The sequence below is a fragment of the Pleurodeles waltl genome, chromosome 5, assembly GCF_031143425.1.
Source record: "Pleurodeles waltl isolate 20211129_DDA chromosome 5, aPleWal1.hap1.20221129, whole genome shotgun sequence".
Taxonomy (NCBI): Eukaryota; Metazoa; Chordata; class Amphibia; order Caudata; family Salamandridae; genus Pleurodeles; species Pleurodeles waltl.
The window spans coordinates 428,629,187-428,651,869 of NC_090444.1; the positions used below are offsets into that span (position 1 = coordinate 428,629,187).

The window sequence follows — 22,683 nt, forward strand, 5'->3', positions numbered from 1 at the left end:
CAAATTAAGCCGTCTATATCTTGCATATCACAAATGGTAGTTACATCCGGAAGTGGCACAGGGCCTTCTCCACGAAGGGGGAGAGCTGTGTTTCGGTATACGTTTTGCCACTGTTCAGAATCTCTCAGTATCAGCACGTGTTTCTAAAGAGGTCTGCTCAGAGATGCGTCCTGCATAGAGTGGAACTCGAGACTGTACGTCTTTCTGATGATATCTATCCTGCCCAAATTTTGAAAAATATGAGGACTGACTGGGCCCAAGTCATCCTTGTAGATCCTTATTGGGCATGGAAAGTATGGTATCCCAAACTCCTGGGAATGAACATCTGTCCTCTGAACTTGCTTTCCCTTTGGGAGGATCTTCTGTCGCAGCAGCAGGACAGGTTCCAACACTTGGGACTGTGTAACCTCCATGCTTTAAGTTGGAGCAGCGTTTGAGTGCTTTTGATCTTCCTCCAGCAGTGGTTGATGTCATCTTGGAAGTCAGGCATCCTTCAGCCAAATCTTTATACATCTGCCATTGAGCTTGTGGCCTGGTTCACTTCTAAACAGATCGACCCACTCCATGTCTAACTGTCCTGAGTTTTTCTTTTGCCTTACTGAGCCCAGTAAGGACTTGCTTTGGACAATGTTAAAGGGTACTTGTTGGCTCTTTTTTCCAGTTACCAGACTAGCCTTCATCATTTAAATCTCCTATTGTTATGCAGTTACACCATATGTTTCCTCCTTCTCCATTGTTATGCCCCCAGGGGGCTTGAATTTGGTTCAAGCATTCCTCATATGTTCATTTTTTAGCCCCTCCACACTTCTTCTCGCAGACTCCTTACCCTCAAGACTGTTACTTGATGCTATACCATCAACACAGAGAGCTACAAGCCCTTTCTGTTAACCTGCCTTATACCATGCTCTGCCCAGACAAGCTAGTCTTCCATGCATGACCTTCTATGGTTCCGAAGGTAGTGATGCCATTTCACGTTGTGGTATTCTTTGCTCTACCTCAGCCCTCTAAGGATTGAGGGAAGGCTTACCCAGTTGGATCTGAAAAGAGCCCTCAGCTTATATATTGATCGTTCCAAAAACCACTGGGTGGATAATCAGCTATTTATCTTATTCACTTGAGCAAAGAAAGGATTTTCTCATGCTAGATTGTGCTCTGCATGTGGATCTGCTGTACACTGGTCAAAAACATCATCCTGAAGACTTACAGCCTCCTACCAGGGCCAAGGCTACTACCATTGCTTTGACCCATCTGGTGCTTGTTCTAGACATTTGTCAAACCAGGACATGGGCATCACTCCATATGTTAAGAAGACACCATCGCTCCATACGCTCCCAAGGCACTGTTGTCTGGACAGCCAGATCCCACGGCAAAGACAATATGCCTGCTTGACCCTTCAAGACTTTCTGGTTTGATCCAGTTCACATACCCACCACATAGGAGGTATTGCGAAGTGTCAATTAAAAGATTAAGTTACTTACCATCGGTATTGGTAGATCTTGGCCCAGAAAGATCTATTTTTGTAATTTGGTGTAAATCTGTACTGTAGTTTTGGAGTTATTCTTTGTAAGAGGAACCATTACCATGTTTACACCAGTGTTCTGGTGCCTTTTTTTGGATTATCACTGGTAAAAATTATATATTCTTTACAACTCTGTTTCTGACACCTGGTAAGAGGGCAATCTTACCTAAGCTCAACTTTTTTGTTAACACATACTTATTTGCATAGAATGTTTTTCCCATTTTCCTAAAAACAAAACCCTACATTTTGCAACATTTTGGCTATATTCTCTGTTTCCTTTAGGGGAAATCCACAAGCGTGGAGTACGTTTAGAATATCCAAATTGTGGAGGGACAAAAGGGTCTGAATGTGACATGAATATCTTTTGAGCAAACAAAGGCTTAATCATGATCTGCTCCTAATCTCAAAAAAGGGCTCTGATCTGGGGCTGAGGATAAGGCTCAACAGTTAATGGGTAAAGTCCCAAGTTTACAATGTAGCCTTGGTGTGGTGAATGTTTCTTGTCTTTTTCTTTTGTACAGTCTGCCTCCAATTACGCTCCTTGAGTCTGTTGTCCCGTGCACAGTTGTGACTCAGCCTCCTCATGAAAAATACAAACTTATTATTTTTCAATACACAGGGGTGTGTGGAGTTTAACAAAATATCTACTTGCCCGTGGGACAAATCTGTTTGAGCTGTAAAAAAAAAAATCCTCTTCTCCCTTTGGTGCCACATAGTTCGGCGACAAATGATGGCAGCAATATCATTATATAAGAACGCTGATAATAGCCAGGGCTCATTATGTAGTAGCCTGGAAGTAGCAGTAGGCAATACCTCCAGGGTTGAAATGCTCTTTCGAGTATGTGCAAACCTACTATCATGCATGTTTAAGAGGTTTTCACCAGCTCTTCTCAAATGTTTTCCAAAACTGAGAAAGGTTGGAAAGTTGCTCTTGAAAAAGGCAGAAGAAAAACTTCTTCCAGGGTGGGGGAGAAAGTGGTTTGAGGGAAAGTGAATTTGTAAGCGTTCAACAGATTTTCGCATGAGAACATTTATAAATGCATATTTGCTCAAACTAAAATGCAGTTCACATTTAATTTCTAGGAGTACGGTTTCCTGGCCTACTTCTGTAATTGCTTGTGAATTCATGAAAGCTATAAAAGTGCACTAATGCAAGGACATATGCTATAAGTGCACTTTTGTGACTTTCTTTAAGAATTTGGTCCCTCATTAGGTTTGGTGTTAACCAAGTTCTTTTTTTTTTATTAAAGTCTATTTGTCTGCTGTGAGTGAGAGGATTTTGCTCTTTCACAAGAAGCATATTAGCACAAAAAAGTAGTTTTGCTCAGTGCCAGGGACTATTGTGACATTGTGTGCTTTTTGAAACCAAAACATATTTTTGCTTTTTGCCAATGTTTGTTATAATGGTGAGAGCAACCGCTCCAACAACAAAGTTTTGCAAAAACCATGTCAAACCAAGACAGGCATTGACTACACCAAAAGGCTGATTATCAATGTCAGACCTATTGGCTTTGTCAATGCTTGTTTATTTTTTATGTTTCTTAAAATCTTGTTGAAACTGGTTACATTGATTTTCCATTACGAATCATTTTTGGAAATTCCAGCATGCATCAACACATTTTACTAGAAAAGGTATCTAAAATTTCACAGGAGTTTGTTTAGGAAAACATTTTTTTCCCTAGTTGCATTTTTTTGTGAACATTTTATTTTGAAAGAAAAGAATCATCAACCTTGCTTTTAAGCTTCTGCAGATATTTGCATCTTATCAGAGATCATTTTGAGAGCATTATGCATATCCTCATAGTGGTTAACTTTGCAAACTTGTGCACACATTTTTATGTTGGAACCTCTACCAGTAGTGCAGTCTTAGCTTACAATATTTCCTTAGAGCGCTCACTCTAATGATAAAGGCTGAGTTTTAATGAACCATAGGTACAAGCTCCAACAGCATGAACAATTGGACACAAATATCACCTAAACTACAGGCAATGTTCTTCCCGATCCATAATGATGTATCGTAAAGTGGCAGCTAAAGGGTTTGTGCTGCGGGAGTTAGGCATACTTGTACCAAGGACAAAATAAATACCCCCAAATAATATGTCCTGGGCGTTGGGCTATAGGAATTCCACATCCCTGAATACAAGGTGCCTATTATTCGTCAGAGAGGCTGTTGGAGTATATTAAAGTAAATAGCGCTTATGGATTTATATACTCCCTCCCGATCAAAACTACCCCTCCATTCATGCCATCATGCTACGTTTGGATGACAGAGGATCACTTGCCACTTCTGTGCAAGGAGGTTATGGCTCTATTGGCTAAGGGAGCAATAGTGAGGGTCCCTGTGCCAGAAGTAGGTTGTGATTGTTATTCCTGCTATTATCTGGTTCCCAAAAATGACACAGACCTACACCCTATTCTAGACCTTCGGTCCCTCAACCTCTTCCTCAAAAACAAGAATTTCAAAATTCTAACTCTGGCTCAGGTCTTATCTGCTCTGGACCCAAGAGACTGGATGGTAGCATTGGACTTTGCAGGATGCTTAATTTCATATCCCCGTCCTGCCTTCCCACAGATGCTACTTGCAGTTCTCGGTTGGCCACAAGCACTTTCATTTTAAGCGTGCTCCCCTTTGGCCTTACCAGTGCCCATCAGGTGTTCACCAAGGTGATGATGGTGGTCACAGCTCATCTACGCAGGTCCGGGGTTTCTGTCTTCCCCTAACTCAACGACAATGACTGTTGGTTAAAGGCAGGCTCACCCCAGGCTGTTGTCTCCCACCTTCAGACTACGGCCGACTTCCTGCACTCTCTGGAGTTCACTATAAATGTGCTGAAGTCACACCTGACTCCGCCTCAGATGTTCTCTTTCATTGGAGCTGTTCTGGATGCAGTGCAGTTCCGGGCTTATCCTCCTGAGCGGCAAGTCCAGGATATTCAGGCCATTATATCGATGTTTCAGCCTTTATCCTGGATTTTGGTGAGAATGACTCTGAGGCTGCTGGGCCTCATGGCCTGGCCTCCTGCATTCTGTTGGTGAATCATACCAGATGGCATATGCTGGCTCTGCAGTGGGACCTGAAGTGGGTGCAGCATCAAGGGAATCTCTCTGATATGGTCCAGAACTGGAAGGTGACTGTGCAAGATCTGCAGTGGTGGCTAATGCACCGGGATTGGGGTCAGAGGCAAACTTCTCTCCCTTCCCCAACCAGATCTGACAGTAGAGACAGATGCGGCCACCTGGAAGAGGCGGAGATCAGAGGTATCTGGTCTCCTGCTGAGTCCAGACTCCACATCAACCTTTTGGAGCTCATGGCAGTCACACTGGCATTAAAAGTATTTCTTTTGTTTCTCAAAGGGAAAGTAGTGCAAGTGTTCATGGACAATACCACCTCCATGTGGTACTGTAACAAGCAGGATAGGGTGGGGTTGTGGACCTTTTGTCAGGAGGCTCTGTGCCTCTGGACATGGCTGGAACCTCAGGGCATTTCCCTGCTGGTTCAACACTTGGCTGTCTCTCTGAATGTACCGGGTCGTTCATGAATGGCGTCTCCATCCTGAGGTGTTGCAAGGTGCCATTCAGTAGTGGGGAGAGACTTAGTTAGATCTGTTTGTCTCCTCAGAGAATGAGTAATGTCAGCAGTTTTGCAGGTTGGAGTTCCCAATGTGGCACTTGCTCAACAACACTTTTTTTTTTGAGTGGAGCTCAGGCCTCCTGAATACCTTTCCACCCATAACACTGCTGCCCAGAGTTCTCAAGAAGATCAAGAACCACAGGGACTAAGTCATCTTTGTAGCTCCGGACTGGGCATGAAGAGTCTGGTATCCCGAGCTGTTGAACATGGCCATCAGTCCTCTGATCAGACTGCCCCTTTGGGATAGTCTTCTGTCACAGCAACAGGGGAGGGTTCTTCACCGAGACCTGTCCAGTTTACACCTTCTTGCGCAGAGATTGAGCAGTGGCTGTTGACAGCTTTTGACCTTCCATCCGAAGTCTGTAAAGTTATCTTGGCTGCCTGGTGTCCCTCCGCCAAAATGGTATACACCTGTTGATGGAACACCTTTGTGGCAAGATGTACAGATAAGTCTGTTGACCCCCTCTCTGCCCCTCTTTCCAAGGTTCTCTTGTTCAGTTCATACTTTCATTGACACAGCAGGGGCAACCTTTGTGCACCCTAAAAGAGTATTTGTCAAAGTTGCTTTGGGCTCCCTCAAAAGGTATTTGTCTGCTATCTTTGCATTTCCGACATTACCTGATCAACCTTCTTTACGTTTCCTATGATTAGTAGGTTTTTTAAGAGCCTTACCCACATGTTTCCTCCATCCCATTCATCATGCCTCAATGGGATTTGAATTTGGTTCCGACATTCCTAATGTGCGCACCTTTTGAGCCTCTCCACAATTGTCCACTCAGGCTTCTGACATTAAAAACAGCCTTCCTTGTGGCCATTACCTCTGCCAACAGGGTGCGTGAGCTGCAGGCATTATCATCCAAGCCGCCCTATCTTTCCATCGATCCTGACAAAAGTGGTGCTTCGGATTAGGGCTTTATTTTTGCCAAAAGTGGTACCTCCATTTCATGTAGGCCAGTCCATCACTTTGCTTACTTTTTATGCACCCCCACACCCTTCTAGGGAAGAGGAGACACTCCACAGCCAGGACCCAAAAAGAGCATTGGTGTTCTACCTTGATCATACCAAAGAGTTCCGGGTGGATGATCAACTCTTTATTGGTTATGTGGGTGCTCAGAATGGTCAAGCAGTGCAGAAGAGAACCATCTCTGGATGGCTTGTTTTCTGCATTAAAATGTGCTACCCATTAGCTAAAAAGTAACCACCGGCAGGTTTGAGCTCTCATTCTAACAGAGTGACAGCTGCAACCACTGCGTTAGCACTTGGAGTTCCAGTCGTGGGCATCTGTCAGGCAGCAACGTGGGCATCCTTGCACATATTCACTGTAGAAAACTGGCACTTTTTGCAGCTACCTCTCCCCCCCCCCCCCCCAAACCAACTCACCGTTAGCCTGATATTGATGCTGACTTGACTGAGAGTGTGCTGGGATACTGCTAACCAGGCACCAGCACCAGTGTTCTTTCCCTAAACATTTACCATTATTTCTACAATTGGCACACCTCCGGCACACAGATAAGTCCCCTTGTAAAAGGTACCAGTGGTACCAAGGGCCCTGTGACCAGGGAGGGTCCCTAAGGGCTGCAGCATCTGTTATGCCACCCTAAGGGGCCCCTCACAAAGCACATGCACACTGCCATTGCAGATTGTGTGTGTTGGTGGGAAGAAAAATGCAAAGTTGACACGGCATCTCTCTCAGGGTCCCAAGCCCACAAAACACTGCCTGTGGCATAGGTATGTCACCCCTCTAGCAGGCCTTACAGCCCTAAGGCAGGGTGCACTATACCACAGGTGAGGGCATAGCTACATGAGCAATATGCGCCTTCTGTGTCTGAGTCCATTCTTAGAAATTGTAAGTGCAGTGTGGCCATATTAAATATATGGTCTGAGAGTTTGACATTTTTAACTCCACAGTTCCATAATGGCTTCACTCAATACTGGGAAGTTTGGTATCAAACATCTCAGCACAATAAATCTGCACTGATGCCAGTGTGGGATTTATTAAAACAAATGCACATAGAGGGCATCTTAGAGATGCCCCCTGGATTTTACCCATTCCTCTAGTGTAGGACTGACTGGTCTGTGCCAGTCTGCAACTAGCAGACATGTTTCTGACCCCATGTGGTGAGGGCCGTTGTGCCCTCTGAGGGCCAGAAACAAAGTCTGCTCTGGGTGGAGGTGGTTCACACCTCCCCTTGCAGGAACTGTAACACCAGCGGTGAACCTCAAAGGCTCAGGCCTCGTGTTATAGTTCCCCAGGGCACTCTAGCTAGTGGAGAAAAACAAGGAGGAGTGACCACTTCAGCTGGAACCACCCCTAAGGTGTCCAGAGCAGAAGTGACACCCCCACACCCCTTGCGGAATCCTACATCTTGGTTTGGAGGACAGGGACCAATAGGTGTAGGAATGTGCCCCCCTCCCCAAAGGGAGTGGACACAAGGAGGTTGTAGCCGACCTCAGGGACAGTAGCCATTGTCTACTGCCCTCTGACTGCTAAAATGCCTCTAAATCTTGTATTTAAGGGCTTCCTGAACCCAACTCACCAGATTCCTGGCGACCTGACAAGAAGAAGGACTGCTTAGCTGAAACCCCCAGCAGATAAGAAGCAAGACAACAACTGCTTTAGCCCCAGCCCTACCGGCCTGTCTCCTGCTTCAAAGAACCTGCAAAAGACCAGCAACACACCCAGCGAGACCAGCGACCTCTGCCCAACTCCAGAGGAATGCCCGGCACCCAAAAGGACCAAGAGCTCCAGAGGACAGCAGCTCTGTCTTAAGAAAAACCAACAACCAAGGACTCCCACCTCACTCTGGATGTGTGAGTCCTGACCCCTGTGCACCCGACGCTCACAGCCCGTGTCCAGGTGGTCCACCCAGCAAACGAGGGTCCCCAGGCGATTGCGAGCAAGTGCCTACCCTGGGTTGACCTTTCCATCCCTCCACAACGACGCCTGCAGAGGGCATCCAGAGGACCCCTCTGGCCGCGAAGCCCTAGGCGAAGATATCCAATGCATAAAAACGCACTGCCCGCGCAGCCCTCATGCCTTCGAGAAACCGAACCCCGGTGCATCTACGGTAAGCAGATGGCCCTCCTCCCTGTCTGACCTGTGGTGTGCCCGACACCCACCCCTGGACCTCGCCTGCAGCCTCTGAGTGACCCCTGGGATCCCTTCATGGAGCAGCATTGGAAACCCGAAATCCTGTTTGTCCCCTGCACCCGGCCGCCCCTGTGCTGCTGAGGGTGTGTGTGTGGTGCTTACTTGTGGCCCCTGCAGTGCTCCTTCAATCCCCCCCTGGTCTGCCCTCCAAGCCGTGGGTACTTACCTGCTGGCAGGCCTGAGTCTGAGTACCCCCTGTCTTCATAGGAGCCCTGTAGGAAGTTGGCTCTGTATGTACTATCTCAAAGTGAGAGATAGTGTGCACAGAGTTGAAGGGTCCCCCTTAGAGGTTGATAGTGGCAAAAAAAGATAATACTAATGCTCTGTTTTGTGGTAGTGTGGTCGAGCAGTAGGCTTATCAGAGGATAGTGTTAAGCATTTGTTGTACACACACAAGCAATAAATGAGAACACACACTCAGACTTAACTCCAGGCCAATAGGTTTTATATAGAAAAATATATTTTCTTAATATATTTTAGAACCACAAGATTCAAGATTTGAGGTAAGTACATAAAATGCAATGTACTTCACACAGGTAAGTATAGAACTTTGATTTAAAACAGTAGTATACACAGTTTTGTTTAAAATGCCAATAAGCTAATTTAAAAGTGGACACTGCAAAAAATCAAGAATTCCCTGGGGGAGGTAAGTTTGGTTAGTTTTTGCAGGTAAGTAGAGCACTTACACAGTCAGAGCAGACCAGAGGTTTTTGTAGAGCACTGGGGGGGGGGGGGGGGGGGGGGGGGAGACACGAAAGCCCACAAAACACACCCTCAGCGGCCCAGGGGGCGGCCGGGTGCAGTAGGCACAATAGGCATCAGGTTTGCTATAGAAAGCAGTGGAGGGATCTGGGGGGGTCACTTAGGCAATGCAGGCAGGGCACAGGGGGGCTTCTCGGGCCAGCCATCAACTGGGCTAGGATGAGGGCCACCTGCTGGTCACTCCTGAACTGATAGGTGATTCCTCTCGGTACTGGGAGGCTGCAGGTGCAGTGCTTGGTCCAGGCGTCGGGTTCCTTTGTTACCAGGCAGTCGTGGTCAGGGGGAGCCTCTGGATCCTCTCTGCAGGTGTCGCTTGTGGTGGGGGGGTGCAGGGAGGTCGACTGCAGTGTTGGTTCTCCTGAACTCGAGCCGGGGGCTTCAGGTGCAGAGTGTGAAGACTCACGCTTGCGGCGGGAAGGGAGAATCTCTTTAAAAGTTGCTTTAAAGTTGCAAAGTTGTTGCAGTTTCTGAACAGTGCAGCGGTTCTTGGGAGTTTCTTGGTCCTTCGGGTACAGGGCAGTCCTCTGAGTCCTTAGAGGTCTCTGGTCCCTGTCGGATGCGTTGCTGTGCAGGTTCTTTGAGTCTGGAGACATGCTGGTAGGGCTGGGACCAAGTCAATTGGTGTCTCCGTCGTCTCTGCGGGGCTTTCAGGTCAGCAGTCCTTCTTTCTTCAGGTTGCAGGAATCTGATTTCCTGGGTTCAGGGTCGCCCCTAAATACTAAATTTAGGGGGGTGTTCAGGTCAGGGGGCAATAGCCAATGGTTACTGCCCTTGAGGGTGGCTACACCCTCTTTGTGCCTCCTCCCATAGGGGAGGAGGGCACATGCCTATTACTATTGGGGGAATCCTCCAAACCAAGATGGAGGATTTCTAAAGGCAGGGGTCACCTCACCTTAGGGGCTGTCCTGACTGGTAGGTGACTCCTCCTTCTTTTTCTCATTATCACTTCCGGCCTTGCCGCCAAAGGTGGGGGCTGTTGCCGGAGGGGCAGGCATCTACACTAGCTGTCATGCCCTGGGGTGCTGTAACAAAAGGCATGAGCCCTTGAGGCTCACCGCCAGGTGTTACAGTTCCTGCAGGGGGAGGTGAGAAGCACCTCCACCCAGTACAGGCTTTGTTCCTGGCCACAGAGTGACAAAGGCACTCACCCCATGTGGCCAGAAACACGTCTGGTTGTGGCATGCTGACAGAAACTGGTCAGCCTAGCACTAGGAGTCGGACTGGTATTCAGGGGGCATCTCTAAGATGCCCTCTGGGTGTATTTTACAATAAATCCCTCACTGGCATCAGTGTGCATTTATTGTGCTGGTAAGTTTGATACCAAACTTACCAGATTTCAGTGTAGCCATTATGGAACTGTGGAGTTCGTAATTGGACTCCCAGACCATATACTCTTTATGGCTACCCTGCACTTACAGTGTCTAAGGTTTTTGCTTAGACACTGTAGGGGCATAGTGCTAATGCAACTATGCCCTCACCTGTTGTATAGTGCACCCTTCCTTAGGGCTGTAAGGCCTGCTGGAGGGGTGACTTACCTATGCCACAGCCAGTGAGAGGTGGGCATGGCACCTTGAGGGGGGTGCCATGTTGACTTAGTCATTTTCTCCCCACCAGCACACACAAGCTGTGAAGCAATGTGCATGTGCTGAGTAAGGGGTTCCCAGGGTGGCATAATACATGCTGCATCCCTTAGAGACCTTCCCTGGCTGCAGGGCCTTTGGTACCAGGGGTACCATTTACAAGGGACTTATCTGTGTGCCGGGGCTGTGCCAATTGTGGGAACAAAGGTACAGTTTACGGAAAGAACACTGGGGCTGGGGCTTGGTTAGCAGGGTCACAGCACACTTTCAATCATAACTAGCATCAACAAAAGATGAAAAGTTAGGGGGTAACCATGCCAAGGAAGGCATTTCCCTTCAAGCCCACATTAAAATTGCTCAACTTTGACCTCTGCACCCGGCCGGCCCCGTGTTGCTGGTGGTGGGTGTTTGGAGTTAACTTGAACCCCAACCAATGGACTTCCTAAAACCCGGAGACTGAAACTATAAGTGGGGTACTTACCTGTAAAACGATCTAACTTTTCTTCCCCCAGGAACTGTTTCTCAAAATTGCAGTGTCCATTTGTAAAACAGATTATTGCCAATAATTCAAAAACTGTATTACTTACCTATTTTAAATACAAAAGTACTGTTGATAACTGTGTGAAATATGAATGTATCGAAGTACTTACCTGCAACTTGAATCTTGTGGTTCTAAAAATAAATTAATAAAATATATTTTTGATATATAAAAAACATTGGTCTGGAGTTAAGTCATTAAGTGTGTGCTTCTTCTTTTGTCTCTGTGTGTACAACAAATGCTTTGCACTACCCTCTGTTAAGCCTAACTACTCGACCATAGTACCAGAAAAGAGAGCATTAGTATTATCTACTTTAGCCTCTGGGGAACCCCTGGACTCTGTGCACACTATACCTCATTTTGATATAGTATATAAGAGGCAGATTCCTACATTCACCAAACACTACTGCCTTGACAGTCAGGTCCAAAGGGACGGGTACTTTGTCCGTTTAGTACTGCAGGACTTCCTAATATGATCTCAGTATGCAGACCCACCTCCGGGGATGGTATTGCTTGCGTATCTATTCTAAGGTAAGGAATCTGCAACTAAAAATCTCTATCAGATGAACAAGTTACTTACCTTTGGTAAGGCGTTATCTGGTAGAGACATATTCTGGTTACTGATTTCTTACCGACCCACCCATCCTCCCCGTTCTGCAAACTGATTTCTAGGGACAGGGACTTTGCTTTCAAGGCCCTAGATTTGATGCACCAGTGGTTGGTGCTCTTCGTGGCTCCATTCTTCTGGCGTGGAAGGTCGTGAAAAGAAGCGGACATCAGCACGCCAGGATGGTGCATGTAAAGCATCTGCCACAATATGTCCATCATGCACAAAGCCGATGACATATACGGAACTGACCAACGCAACCTGACTGCATACTGGAGTACTGCTCGAGAAAAATCTCCGGATCCAGACTGACACCTGGGACAAATTCTAAGGTGGGGAATCTGCAACTAGAATATGTCTCTATCAGATAAAACATTACTGAATGTAAGTAACTTGTTCTTTAGCAGGGCCGTGACTCCATCTGGTGCGCCTGCAGGCCCCATGGGTCCGATGTCGTATTCACTGGGAGGTTTCCCAGTGGCATATCACCAGGCTCCGTTCCTGCCTTTCATTCCGATGGCCCAGGTACCCTGGCCTTTACCTGCACCGAGGAAGGTGGCCCCTCTGTTGACTGACAGTCGTCAGGAGTCATTGGTGCCGATTGAGCCTGTTCCAACGTCTTTGCATCATATGCTTCAGTCACTGCAGATTCTGCTACTCCAGTATCAAAAACCCCGGCGCCAATGCCGGCGCTGATTTGGTCTCCTATGGCGCTGCTGCTGGAGTCGAGGCATAGATTACGTAGACAAGTTCATCAGCTTCTGGATGAAGAACAGTATTTCTGCTCACAGTAAGATCCTGGAGAAAGGTGAAATTCTTGCACATGATCCTCGTTTTGAGGGGTCAGATGTCGCAAGTGGTTTGGATACTTTGCCAGATTACTAATTATTGTCTCTGAAGGTTGTGCCTCCACCTGAGGTCACGTCATACCATGCAGTGGTAAGAAAAGCTGTGGACATGTTGAACTTGCCCCTTCTTACAGCAGAACTTAAGTGTAATTTGTTGACTGAAGTCCTTTGTTCAACTTCTTCTGTGCCAGAGCCACTTAAATGAGGCCTTGACTGAACCTTTCTTAGACATTTGGCAAAAACCTTTGTCGACTCTGGCAGTGACTCGACCCGTTGCCAGAAGGTACAAGACTGCTTCAGGGTATACTGTTTTTTTGAATAGTCACCATTTACCCGAAAGTTTGGTGGTACAGGCTTCTTGTTCTTCGAAGTTGACCCTAGAGTTGTTCCCTACTTCTCCAACAGACAGGAGTCCAAAAAGATGGAGCAATCTGTGAAGAAGGTTTTTTCTTTGGGGAGTATGGCTTTGAAGTCGGGTAACGCCACATATTTGTGGGCAGCTTTATTTATGCCTTGATGGGTTATGCCAGGGGTGTGTTTACAAAGCTGGCAGAATATGTTCAGGGTCACTTTGCCGAGCTCTTGAATGACAGCCAGGCGGTGGTGAGGTAGTAGCTACGAAAAGCCGTGCTTGGTTAGGAGAATCTGGATTTTTGCCTGATGTACAAGCCACTCTAATGGATTTGCCTTTCAATGCTGTGAGACTGTCACCAAAGCTGACTCTACTTTGGAAAGATTCAAGGACTGCAAAGTGACAGCAAGGTCTTTAGTCCTTTAATCTCAGCCTAAGGACTACAGGCTGTCTTGTAAGTTCCAGGGACTTGATCAGAACTATTCCTTTTGTGGGAGGCAAAAGTTCCAGCAGCAACAGTCAGCTAATCCACTTTACATGTTCTACAGAGGGTGTGACAAAGGGAGAGAGCAAGGAGTTGCCCATCAGCCTTCCTTCTCATCTTCCTCCCCAGTCAATGTCACAGGAAAGCAGCCCTAGTTTCACCTTCTTAGAACATGCTTTGCCAGTGTGAGGAAGATTGTCCCATTTTCTACCACAGTGGAGGTCCATAACATTGGAGCGGTAGGTTTTGATTATGGTGGAAAATGAATATGCTCTACCTTTGCAGGAATTTCCCATACTTTTTCCTCCCCAACACAGTTTTTATTCAGAAGACTGTCTTCTGCACGTCCAGCAGAGGGTACAATCCCTATTTCAAAAGGGCACGGTGGAGTTGGTTGGAGCTGGAAAGGGGGCAGGGATGTTATTTGTGTACTTCCCGATTCCAAAAAATGATGATCGTTTGTGGCCGATCCTAGACCTCAAGGATTTGAATTTGTTCCTCAAGCTAGATAAATTCAAAATGCTTACCCTGGCACACAGGCTGGATGGTTTCAATTGATTTTCAGGATGCAGATTATCACATCACCATTCTGCAATCGCACAGGAAGTGCCCCTGTTTCATGGTTGGGTCACAACATTACCTTTATGCGGTCCTTCCATTTGGTATTACTTCAGCACCTCTAGTCTTCACAAAGGTATGGTAGTGGTCGCAGCACAACTCAGAAGGTGGGCAATTCTGGTATTCCCTTACTTGTATGATTGGCTACTGAAAGCTGAGTCTCTCATGTTGATGTTACATCGCTTGCAGTTGACAACTCAGTTGTTGTACAACCTGGGCTTTCCCATAAACTTGCCCAAGTCTCACCTGGAGCCCTCTCAACTCACCCTGTTCAAAGAGGCAATACTTAGACTACCATGAATCGTGCTTACCCTCCTAATCAGAGAATTCAAGACATTCAGGCTATGTTTCCAGTGTTTCAGAATGAAGCAATGGCTCCAGTCCTGAAGTACTTACATCTGCTCTGCTGGATTGCTTCCTGCATTCTGTTGGTCACCAAGCAACGCAGGCACATGAGGGCCCTTCAGTGGTGCCTCTGTAAGCAGTGGTTTCAACATAACAGAGCTCTCAGGGAGTCAGACAAAATCCCCAGAGACACTCTAGCGGGTCTTCTATGGTGGTTTGTGAACGGCAGTCTATCACAAAAAAAATGGTTTTGTCCTCCACCTCTGGTGACCACGGTGATAACTTATGCCTCCACTTTAGGGTTGGGAGCACATATGCGGGATATGGAGATCAAGGGACTATCGTCTCCTGAAGGACATTTGTTGCACACCAGTCTGTTAAAAGTGTGAGCAGCACGTCTGGCACTCAAGGCCTTCCTCCCATCTGCAGTCCGTCATTGCAGGTCTTGACAGACAGTACTAACGCAATGTGGTATGTCAACTAATTGAGCTCTGGGGTTGAATCTTCTTTGCAAAGAAGCTCTATGACTTTGGTCCTGGGCTCAGGGCCATCGAACTTGTATCATTATGAATCACTTTGCCGGAGTTCTGAACCTACATGTGCACTGTCTGTCAGCATTTTTTAGCCGATCACATGTAGCATGTGGTGCTACACATCTTCTGGCATTGGGGTCACCTTAATAGACCTGTTTGCCACTCATAAGAATGTGCACTGCCTGTCGCTCTGCAGTCTTCAGTATCTAGTGCAGGGAGCTCAGGGGGGTGTATTTCAATTGAACTGGAGCTCCCAGCTGCTTTACGAGTTTCCTCCATGCCCTTGATTCCTCAGGTTCTAAGGAAGGTACGCTGACCAGGTCGAAGTCCGATTAATAGCCCTGGATTGGCCTCGAAGGATGTGGTACACAGACTGTCTTCACCTCTCACTGTGCCCTCCGCTCCGTGTCCCTCACAGGGAAGATCTCTTCACGCAGTCACAGGGGCAAGTACTACACCCCCACCTCCAGAGCCTGGACCTACATGCCTGGTTATTAAAACAGGGCATGAGTTCTCCCCCCCCCCCCCCCCCCCCCCCAGACATGGTGAATGTTGTATTGTCAGCCAGGCGACACTCCTCCAAATTGATGTATGCAGGCAGGTGGGCTAGATTTGTAAAGTGTTGCGAAGAAAATTCTATTGGCCCCTTAAAAGCCCGTTTGACATTTTGGGCCTGATTCTAACTTTGGAGGACGGTGTTAAACCGTCCCAAAAGTGGCGGATATACCACCTACCGTATTACGAGTCCATTATATCCTATGGAACTCGTAATATGGTAGGTGGTATATCCGCCACTTTTGGGACGGTTTAACACCGTCCTCCAAAGTTAGAATCAGGCCCTTTATGTTTTGGACTTTACCTGGTGCAGCATGGTTGTGGAGTTGCTGCAGTTAAGGGATATATGTCTGCCTTTACAGGTTTTCCCTTGATTACCCGATCATCGGTCCCTGTTTAAGTCCTCTATAGTAATAAGATTTAAGGGACTTACTAATAAGAATCCTCCCACTCCAGTGGGATCTTCATTTGGTGCTAACTTACCTTATGGGTATGCTGTTTGAACCCTTACATAGTTGTCCTTTGAGACTCCTCACATTTAAAACGGTCCTTCTTGTTGCCATAACATTGGCTAGATGTGTTTGCAAATTGCAGACACTAAGTGTGAAACCCCTTTCGCAACTTTCTATGCAGGTAAGTTGGTGTTGAGAACCAGGGCTGCTTTCCTGTCAAAAGTGGTTACTTCTTTCCACTTGGGACAGTCTATTATTTTGCCTACTTTTTTTCCTCTGCCCCATACATCTAAAAAGGAGGAACGGCTTCATCGATTGGACCCTAAAAGGGCTGTGAGCTTTTATATGGACAGGACATGTGATCTCTGGCTGGACGATGAACTGCTTGTTGGCTACGTAGGCAAAATGAAAGGAAAGGCTATTCATATGAGGATATTGTGCAGGTGGATCAATCTGTGCATAAAGATGTGCTACGCCGTGGCTAACAAGGAGTGATTTTGCATTTCCAGATTTGCAATTTCCTAATATGAAATCACAAATTTGGAAGTGTAAACCCCAGGGTGTCTTGGGTCCTACGGCCCCCCTTGTTGCACCCCCAAAAAAGTGGCGCATATGTAAAGCGCACAAATGCCGTAGAGGCATTTGCGTTACATGTCACTTTAAAAAATGCATTTTGAATGCATTTTTAAAAACTTGCACATGGTTACCATCGATATCATTTCCTAAATCCCATTTCGCATTTAGGAAATGATTTGTTCGTGTACTTTCGAAATCTCAAATAGGGAATCTCTCTTTGCAATTTCCTATTTGAAATCGTAAAGTGTGAGTTCTACTGTGTTGAAATCAAATTTGTTGATTCCCTGTTGGCATTTGTACTTCTGAAAAGTCAATTTAGCATTTCTTAACGGACCAGAATTGCTATTCGGTTTAAGAAATGGTAAATTCTTTCATACATCATTTCTCTTGGTGTTTTGTGTTCCATTTGTTCCAGTTAAAAGTACTGCCACCATTCTGTGTACAGGCAATGTATTCATCAAAGTGTTTAACTTGTAATTTAACATATATGATTTTCCCTTCAGGTTAGAAACAAAGCCCAGCAAGTATTCTTCATAGCTCTAAGAACCTACAATTTCTGTTGCCGAGATATCATTCCTCTGGTGTTGGAGTTCTTGAGGCCAAATAATCATCACGTCACTCAACAACAATTTAAAGTATGAAATTCAAATATTGCTATTCCGTACTTGTAATTTCTATATCATTGTTATTAATGTTATTATTGTTATTATGATGATGATGATGTCTGACCTAGAGGCATATTCAGCCCTTTCTAGTCTCATGTAGTTACAAAAATGAATACATGATGTTATAAGTAGAAAGGGCCTTTAAATCAGCCCGCTGGAGCTACTTATACTTTTCAGATGCTGGTCAGTTTTTGGATCTGCCCATATTTGACATACATCTTGTGGGGCACTGGTCTTTTTCATTAGTGCCATTGAAAAAGACCAGTGGATGTGGATCAGCTCACAAAACAATCAGTGTTTTCCTTGCCACTAAGCCCACACTTTCTGTCTAGAGCATATGTGAGTGCTGGTGCTGGACAGGATGAAATAATTAATGCTGGCACTCGTAGCATAATTCCAATGCAGCACCATTCATTTGAGTCTGAGTTGAAGCAGCGTTTGTTGTGCCATTCATTGCTATGCACCATCCTGGCTGTACTATCATTAGGTTGCCTGTAAATTCCTCATGTCAATACTGCTCTTTCAGTAAGTCTTCCATGTCTCTTGCCTCATATACCAGAAATCATCCTTTATATGTAGGCATTGCAAGCATGCACATTAGAGAAGGTGCTTGAAGCTCACTGTGTAAGTGGCACCCTTTTATCTGCTCTTTCATTTTTAGGTGTTGGCTGCAGACCAGGTTTAGCTTACTGTTCTCAAAAGATGTTTTGTGAGTAATACCAATAGTAAGTGGCTATGAGTCAACCCACTGCTCACAATTGGTTTGGGGTTTTTCTGTGAATCTCATGCTTGCTTCTTGGCTTGCCTTCCTCTTGTGTTTGTTTGATTGGATTACTTTTATCCTTCCACGGCTGACATTCAGTGAACTATTTTTGTTTCTTCCAGCACCCCATGGGACTGTATGTATTTTCTTTCTTTCTTTGCTGTTCATGTTAAGTGCCACACACTTCTGAAAATGAGCATACACATTTTCATAATGAGTTCTCCAGTACTGGATCTTTCATATATTCACATGCTTGAATCATTCCTGGTCATCGACGTGGGAGTCCCAAGGTACCATAGAAAGCAGTAGAGAAAAAACTTACATAGAAGTCCATGTTAAACACATTCAATTTAAAAGCATATTAACATCATTTAAAAAGACCCAAAGTCCAACACATTAGGTGACAGGTGACACCCCCCTTTAGAACCCTCACCACAGAGGCTCCAGCCCCTCATATTTTCTACCCCACGTTTTATGATGGGAGTCTCCCCGAGCTCTGCTCAGTTTTTCCATAGTTTGCTGGAATTTTTAGATTTCTCTTCTGGTCAGGATTTATTTCCACTGTTCCAAACTAGATCTGCTCTATAATAACAGATCCAATCAATAAGGAACTGTTCAGGTAATGTGGAACAAATGTCAAAAAGAGATGAAACTCTGATGACCCTCACAAAAAGTGTTTTTATCGTCTTTACCCAGAACATAAACCTAAGGACTGCAAGGTATGTCATACTTTTGTCTCAGAAAACTCTTAAGGACAGAGAGGAGAGATTATTACTTTGGCTACAGAGACTAAAGGCAAAAGAAAACCCTCTGTCTTAGCATGATAATGATGACTCCTCCAGGACGCAAAAATCCTGCAAAAGAAATAGATCTCCTGATATTGTGCACCAAGTGTCACCAAAAAAGGCACCTAAAAAGCCCCATCATGGGTCTTCTGGACATTCTAAAAAATCTGAGCAGTGTCCACATCCATCTAAAAGATAAATTATCCTCAGAAAAGCTGCAACTCCTTCTGTAAAGGAGTACATAGCCAAAAGGTCATCTACATCTCTACCATTAACGTCCAAGTTGCTAACAAATAAATCTGATGGACTTATTTATTAATCGATCGCTACAGAAGCTGTGGTCACTGCCACCACTACTGCAACCACACTTTCCACTGTGATGTCCCCATGTTTATGTCGTCATGGCTTCTAGCTTCTACAACAATTTTTACCTCGAGAATTCTCTCTATGACGGCACTATCAACGAATAACATATTGATGAAAATTACCAAGACATTGTTGACAACGGCCCTGTCCATGAGACCATTGATGACAGCAATGTTGACATCAGCAGCGTTGGCAACAAAACTGTTGAAGTCAGCACTGTCGACTGCATCGACAAGAGCACCTTCCACGAGAGACCTATCAACGACTGCAACATCATAATCCTTGTCCACAAAATTGCCGACAACTGCACCGTCAGCAACAATGACTCTGACATAACTGATCCCTGCATCTGTCTTCTCTATCAAAGCAAAATCTTCTGTAGAGACAATACTGTGAGTACATACCTCACCTAGCAGGGTTCTGCCTTTACCTCCTGCACATTTTTTAGATGACGATGTTGCAGAAGATGAGGGACACTTTGGGGAAGTGTGTAGCCCTTCTGAACTTCACGTTAAATGTCAGGAGGATGATGATGATACTACAGGGACCAATTTTACTTAGGTGAACAAGAACACTGTAATGAGGTCTACTCCACCTATGACCCACAAGAACTGGGGCATTCTGTCCAGATGCCATTCGATTTGGTCAACAATATCCAACATATGCTTCAGGACTACTACAGGAGGTTTCCTGATTCAACATCTTCTGCACCTCTACCACCTCCACCTGTCCCATCTCCTCAAATTTGTACGCCCCTTGCTCAGCCACGTATTTTACCATTTCCAGTAACTCCTCTACCCACACTGGTAAGTACTTTAGCAATGCCTCAAGAGAACGACCCACCTTTCTCAGATGAAGAAAGAGAAGAAGAAATAAGAGATTTTGCTTCCATACCTCATGAGTAGGATGACTACTTAATTCCGATGCCATCCCCACCTATGCCCCCACCAGTAGACTCACTACCAGATGACATCAGTGGTTCCATAACATCATGGAGAGAGCTGCGAAAAAAATTCAGCTTCCCCGAACAACTAAGCAATCTGATTGCTTCATATATGATTTCAAGGAGCCAACAAAGACATCCATAAGAGCCATCCCCATAGTATATTTTGTTTGGGAAGAAGGAATATAGGCAATTAAAAATACAGATATGGTGGCAGGTGCGTTGCCCATACTGGACAAGAAATGCAAGGCAACGGATGATTCCCCAGCTTGTTTAGTCAGCCATCCCAAACCTGATTCTGCCATAACGCATGCAGCTCAGCGTCTCTCAAGGAATCCTCCAACCCCTATCTCTACACTACCTGATAGAGAGGGGTGCCAACTGGACAACATCAGCAAGTATTTTCCCACCATGACAGCCATTACAGTCAGAGCAGCTAATTTCCTGGTGACATTATGGCAATATGACAGGCAAATGTGGTCTGACATAGCTCAATACCTAGACCTACTACCAGAGGATGCGAACTTGAGGCTTAGAAAATGCTCCAGGAAGGAGAGAGAGAGCATTGATGGAAATTGAATGCTCCATGGACGTCTCCTCCAGAGGATTTAGGGGGTCAGGAGCAGCAGTACTCTAAAGGCAAGGTTGACTGAAGGCAGCAACTTTCAGACCTGAAAACCAGAGCAAGATCCTGAATATACTGCATAATGGTAGAGACCTCTTTGCCAACCATGTTGAGGATGCGCTCCAAACCATAAGTCAGACACGGAAACTGCCAAGTGTCTAGGCACCTTACAGTTGCGCAGACAGCCCTTTCGTGGAGCAAGAGGAAGGAGATCTTTCTCGTTTTGAGGAGTGTAGGAAGTTTGATCTGTATATACTATCTCAAAGTGAGAGATAGTGTGCACAGAGTCCAAGGGTTCCCCTTAGAGGTTGATAGTGGCAAAATTAGATAATACTAATGCTCTATTTTGTGGTAGTGTGGTCAAGAAATAGGCTTATCAAAGGGTAGTCTTAAGCATTTGTTGTACACACACAGGCAATAAATGAGGAACACACACTCAAAGACCTAACACCAGACCAATAGTTTTTATACAGAAAAATATATTTTCTTAATTTATTTTAGTACCACAAGATTCAAGATTTGAGGTAAGTACATAAAATGCAAGGTACCTCACACAGGTAAGTATAGAACTTTAATTTAAAACAGTAATACACACAGTTTTGGTTAAAATGGCAATAAGCTATTTTAAAAGTGGACACTGCAAAAATCAACAGTTCCTGGGTGAGGTAAGTTTGGTTAGTTTTCTCAAGTAAGTAAATCACTTACACAGTTAGTCTCTGGGCATAGGCAGCCCACCGTTGGGGGTTCAAGGCAACCCGAAAGCCACAGCACCAGCAACACAGGGCCGGTCAGGTGCAGAGGTCAAAGGAGGGCCCAAAACACATAGGTGCCTATGAGGAACATGGGTACTCTGGTTCCAGTCTGCTACCAGGTATGTACCTGCGTCCTCGGGGAGCAGACCAGGGGTTTTTTGTAAAGCACTGGGGGACACACTCTCAGCGGCACAGGGGCAGCTGGTGCGGTAGACAAAGTAGGTGTCAGGTTTGCTATTGAAAGCAAAGGAGGGACCCGGGGTCACTTAGGCAATGCAGGCAGGGCACAGGGGGGCTTCTCAGGCCAGCTACCGGCTGGGCTCGGATGATGGCCGCCTGCTTGTCACTCCTGCACTGGTAGGTGGTTCCTCTCAGTCCTGGGGGCTGCAGGTGTAGTGCTGATCCAGGCGTCGGGTTACTTTGTTACCAGGCAGTCACGGTCAGGGGGAGCCTCTGGATCCTCTCTGCAGGTGCCGCTGTATGGGTACGGGGGGGCTCGCTCAGGGTTCCCACATCGTCGTAGTCGCCTGGGAGTCTTCTCTGCAGTGTTGGTTCTCCTTAACTCAAGCCGGGGGCGTTGGGTGCAGAGTGTGAAGTCTCACGCTTCCGGCGGGAAGAGAGAGTTCTTTGAAAGTTGTTTCTTTGTAGTAAAGTTGTTGCATGTTTTGAACAGTGCTGCTGTTCTCTGGAGTTTCTTGGTCCTTCGGGTTCAGGGCAATCCTCTGAGTCCTCAGAGGTCTCTGATCCCTGTAGGATGTGTCACTGTGCAGGTTCTTTGAGTCTGGAGACAGGCCGGTAGGGCTAGGGCCAAGTCAGTTGCCGTCTCCATCGTCTCTGCGGGGCTTGCAGGTTAGCAGTCCTTCTTCTTCTTGTAGGTTGCAGGAATCTGTTTTCCTGGGTTCAGGGAAGCCCCTAAATACTGAATTTAGGGGTGTGTTTAGGTCTGGGGGTCAGTAGCCAATGGCTACTGTCCTTGTGGGTGGCAACACCGTCCTTGTGCCTCCTCCCCGAGGGGAGAGGGGGCACATCCCTATCCCTATTCCTACTCGGGGAATGCTCCAAAACCAAGATGGAGGATTTCTAAAGGCAGGGGTCACCTCAGCTCAGGGCACCTTAGGGGCTGTCTTGACTGGTAGGTGACTCCTCCTTGTTTTTCTCATTATCTCCTCTGGACTTGCCGCCAAAAGTGGGGGCTGTGTCCAGGGGGCGGGCATCTCCACTACCTGGAGTGCC

At 46.1% G+C, this 22,683-nt stretch overlaps 1 protein-coding gene across 1 annotated transcript in view; it reads left to right on the forward strand.

Annotated features, from left to right (window-relative positions):
- The window catches only part of PSME4 (proteasome activator subunit 4), a 1,396,200-nt gene that overhangs the window by 599,765 nt on the left and 773,752 nt on the right, over positions 1–22,683 (forward strand). The window contains exon 27 of the mRNA XM_069234194.1: positions 17,055–17,186. Within this exon, the coding sequence (XP_069090295.1) occupies positions 17,055–17,186 (132 nt within the window). The remainder of the gene's footprint in view (positions 1–17,054; positions 17,187–22,683) is intronic.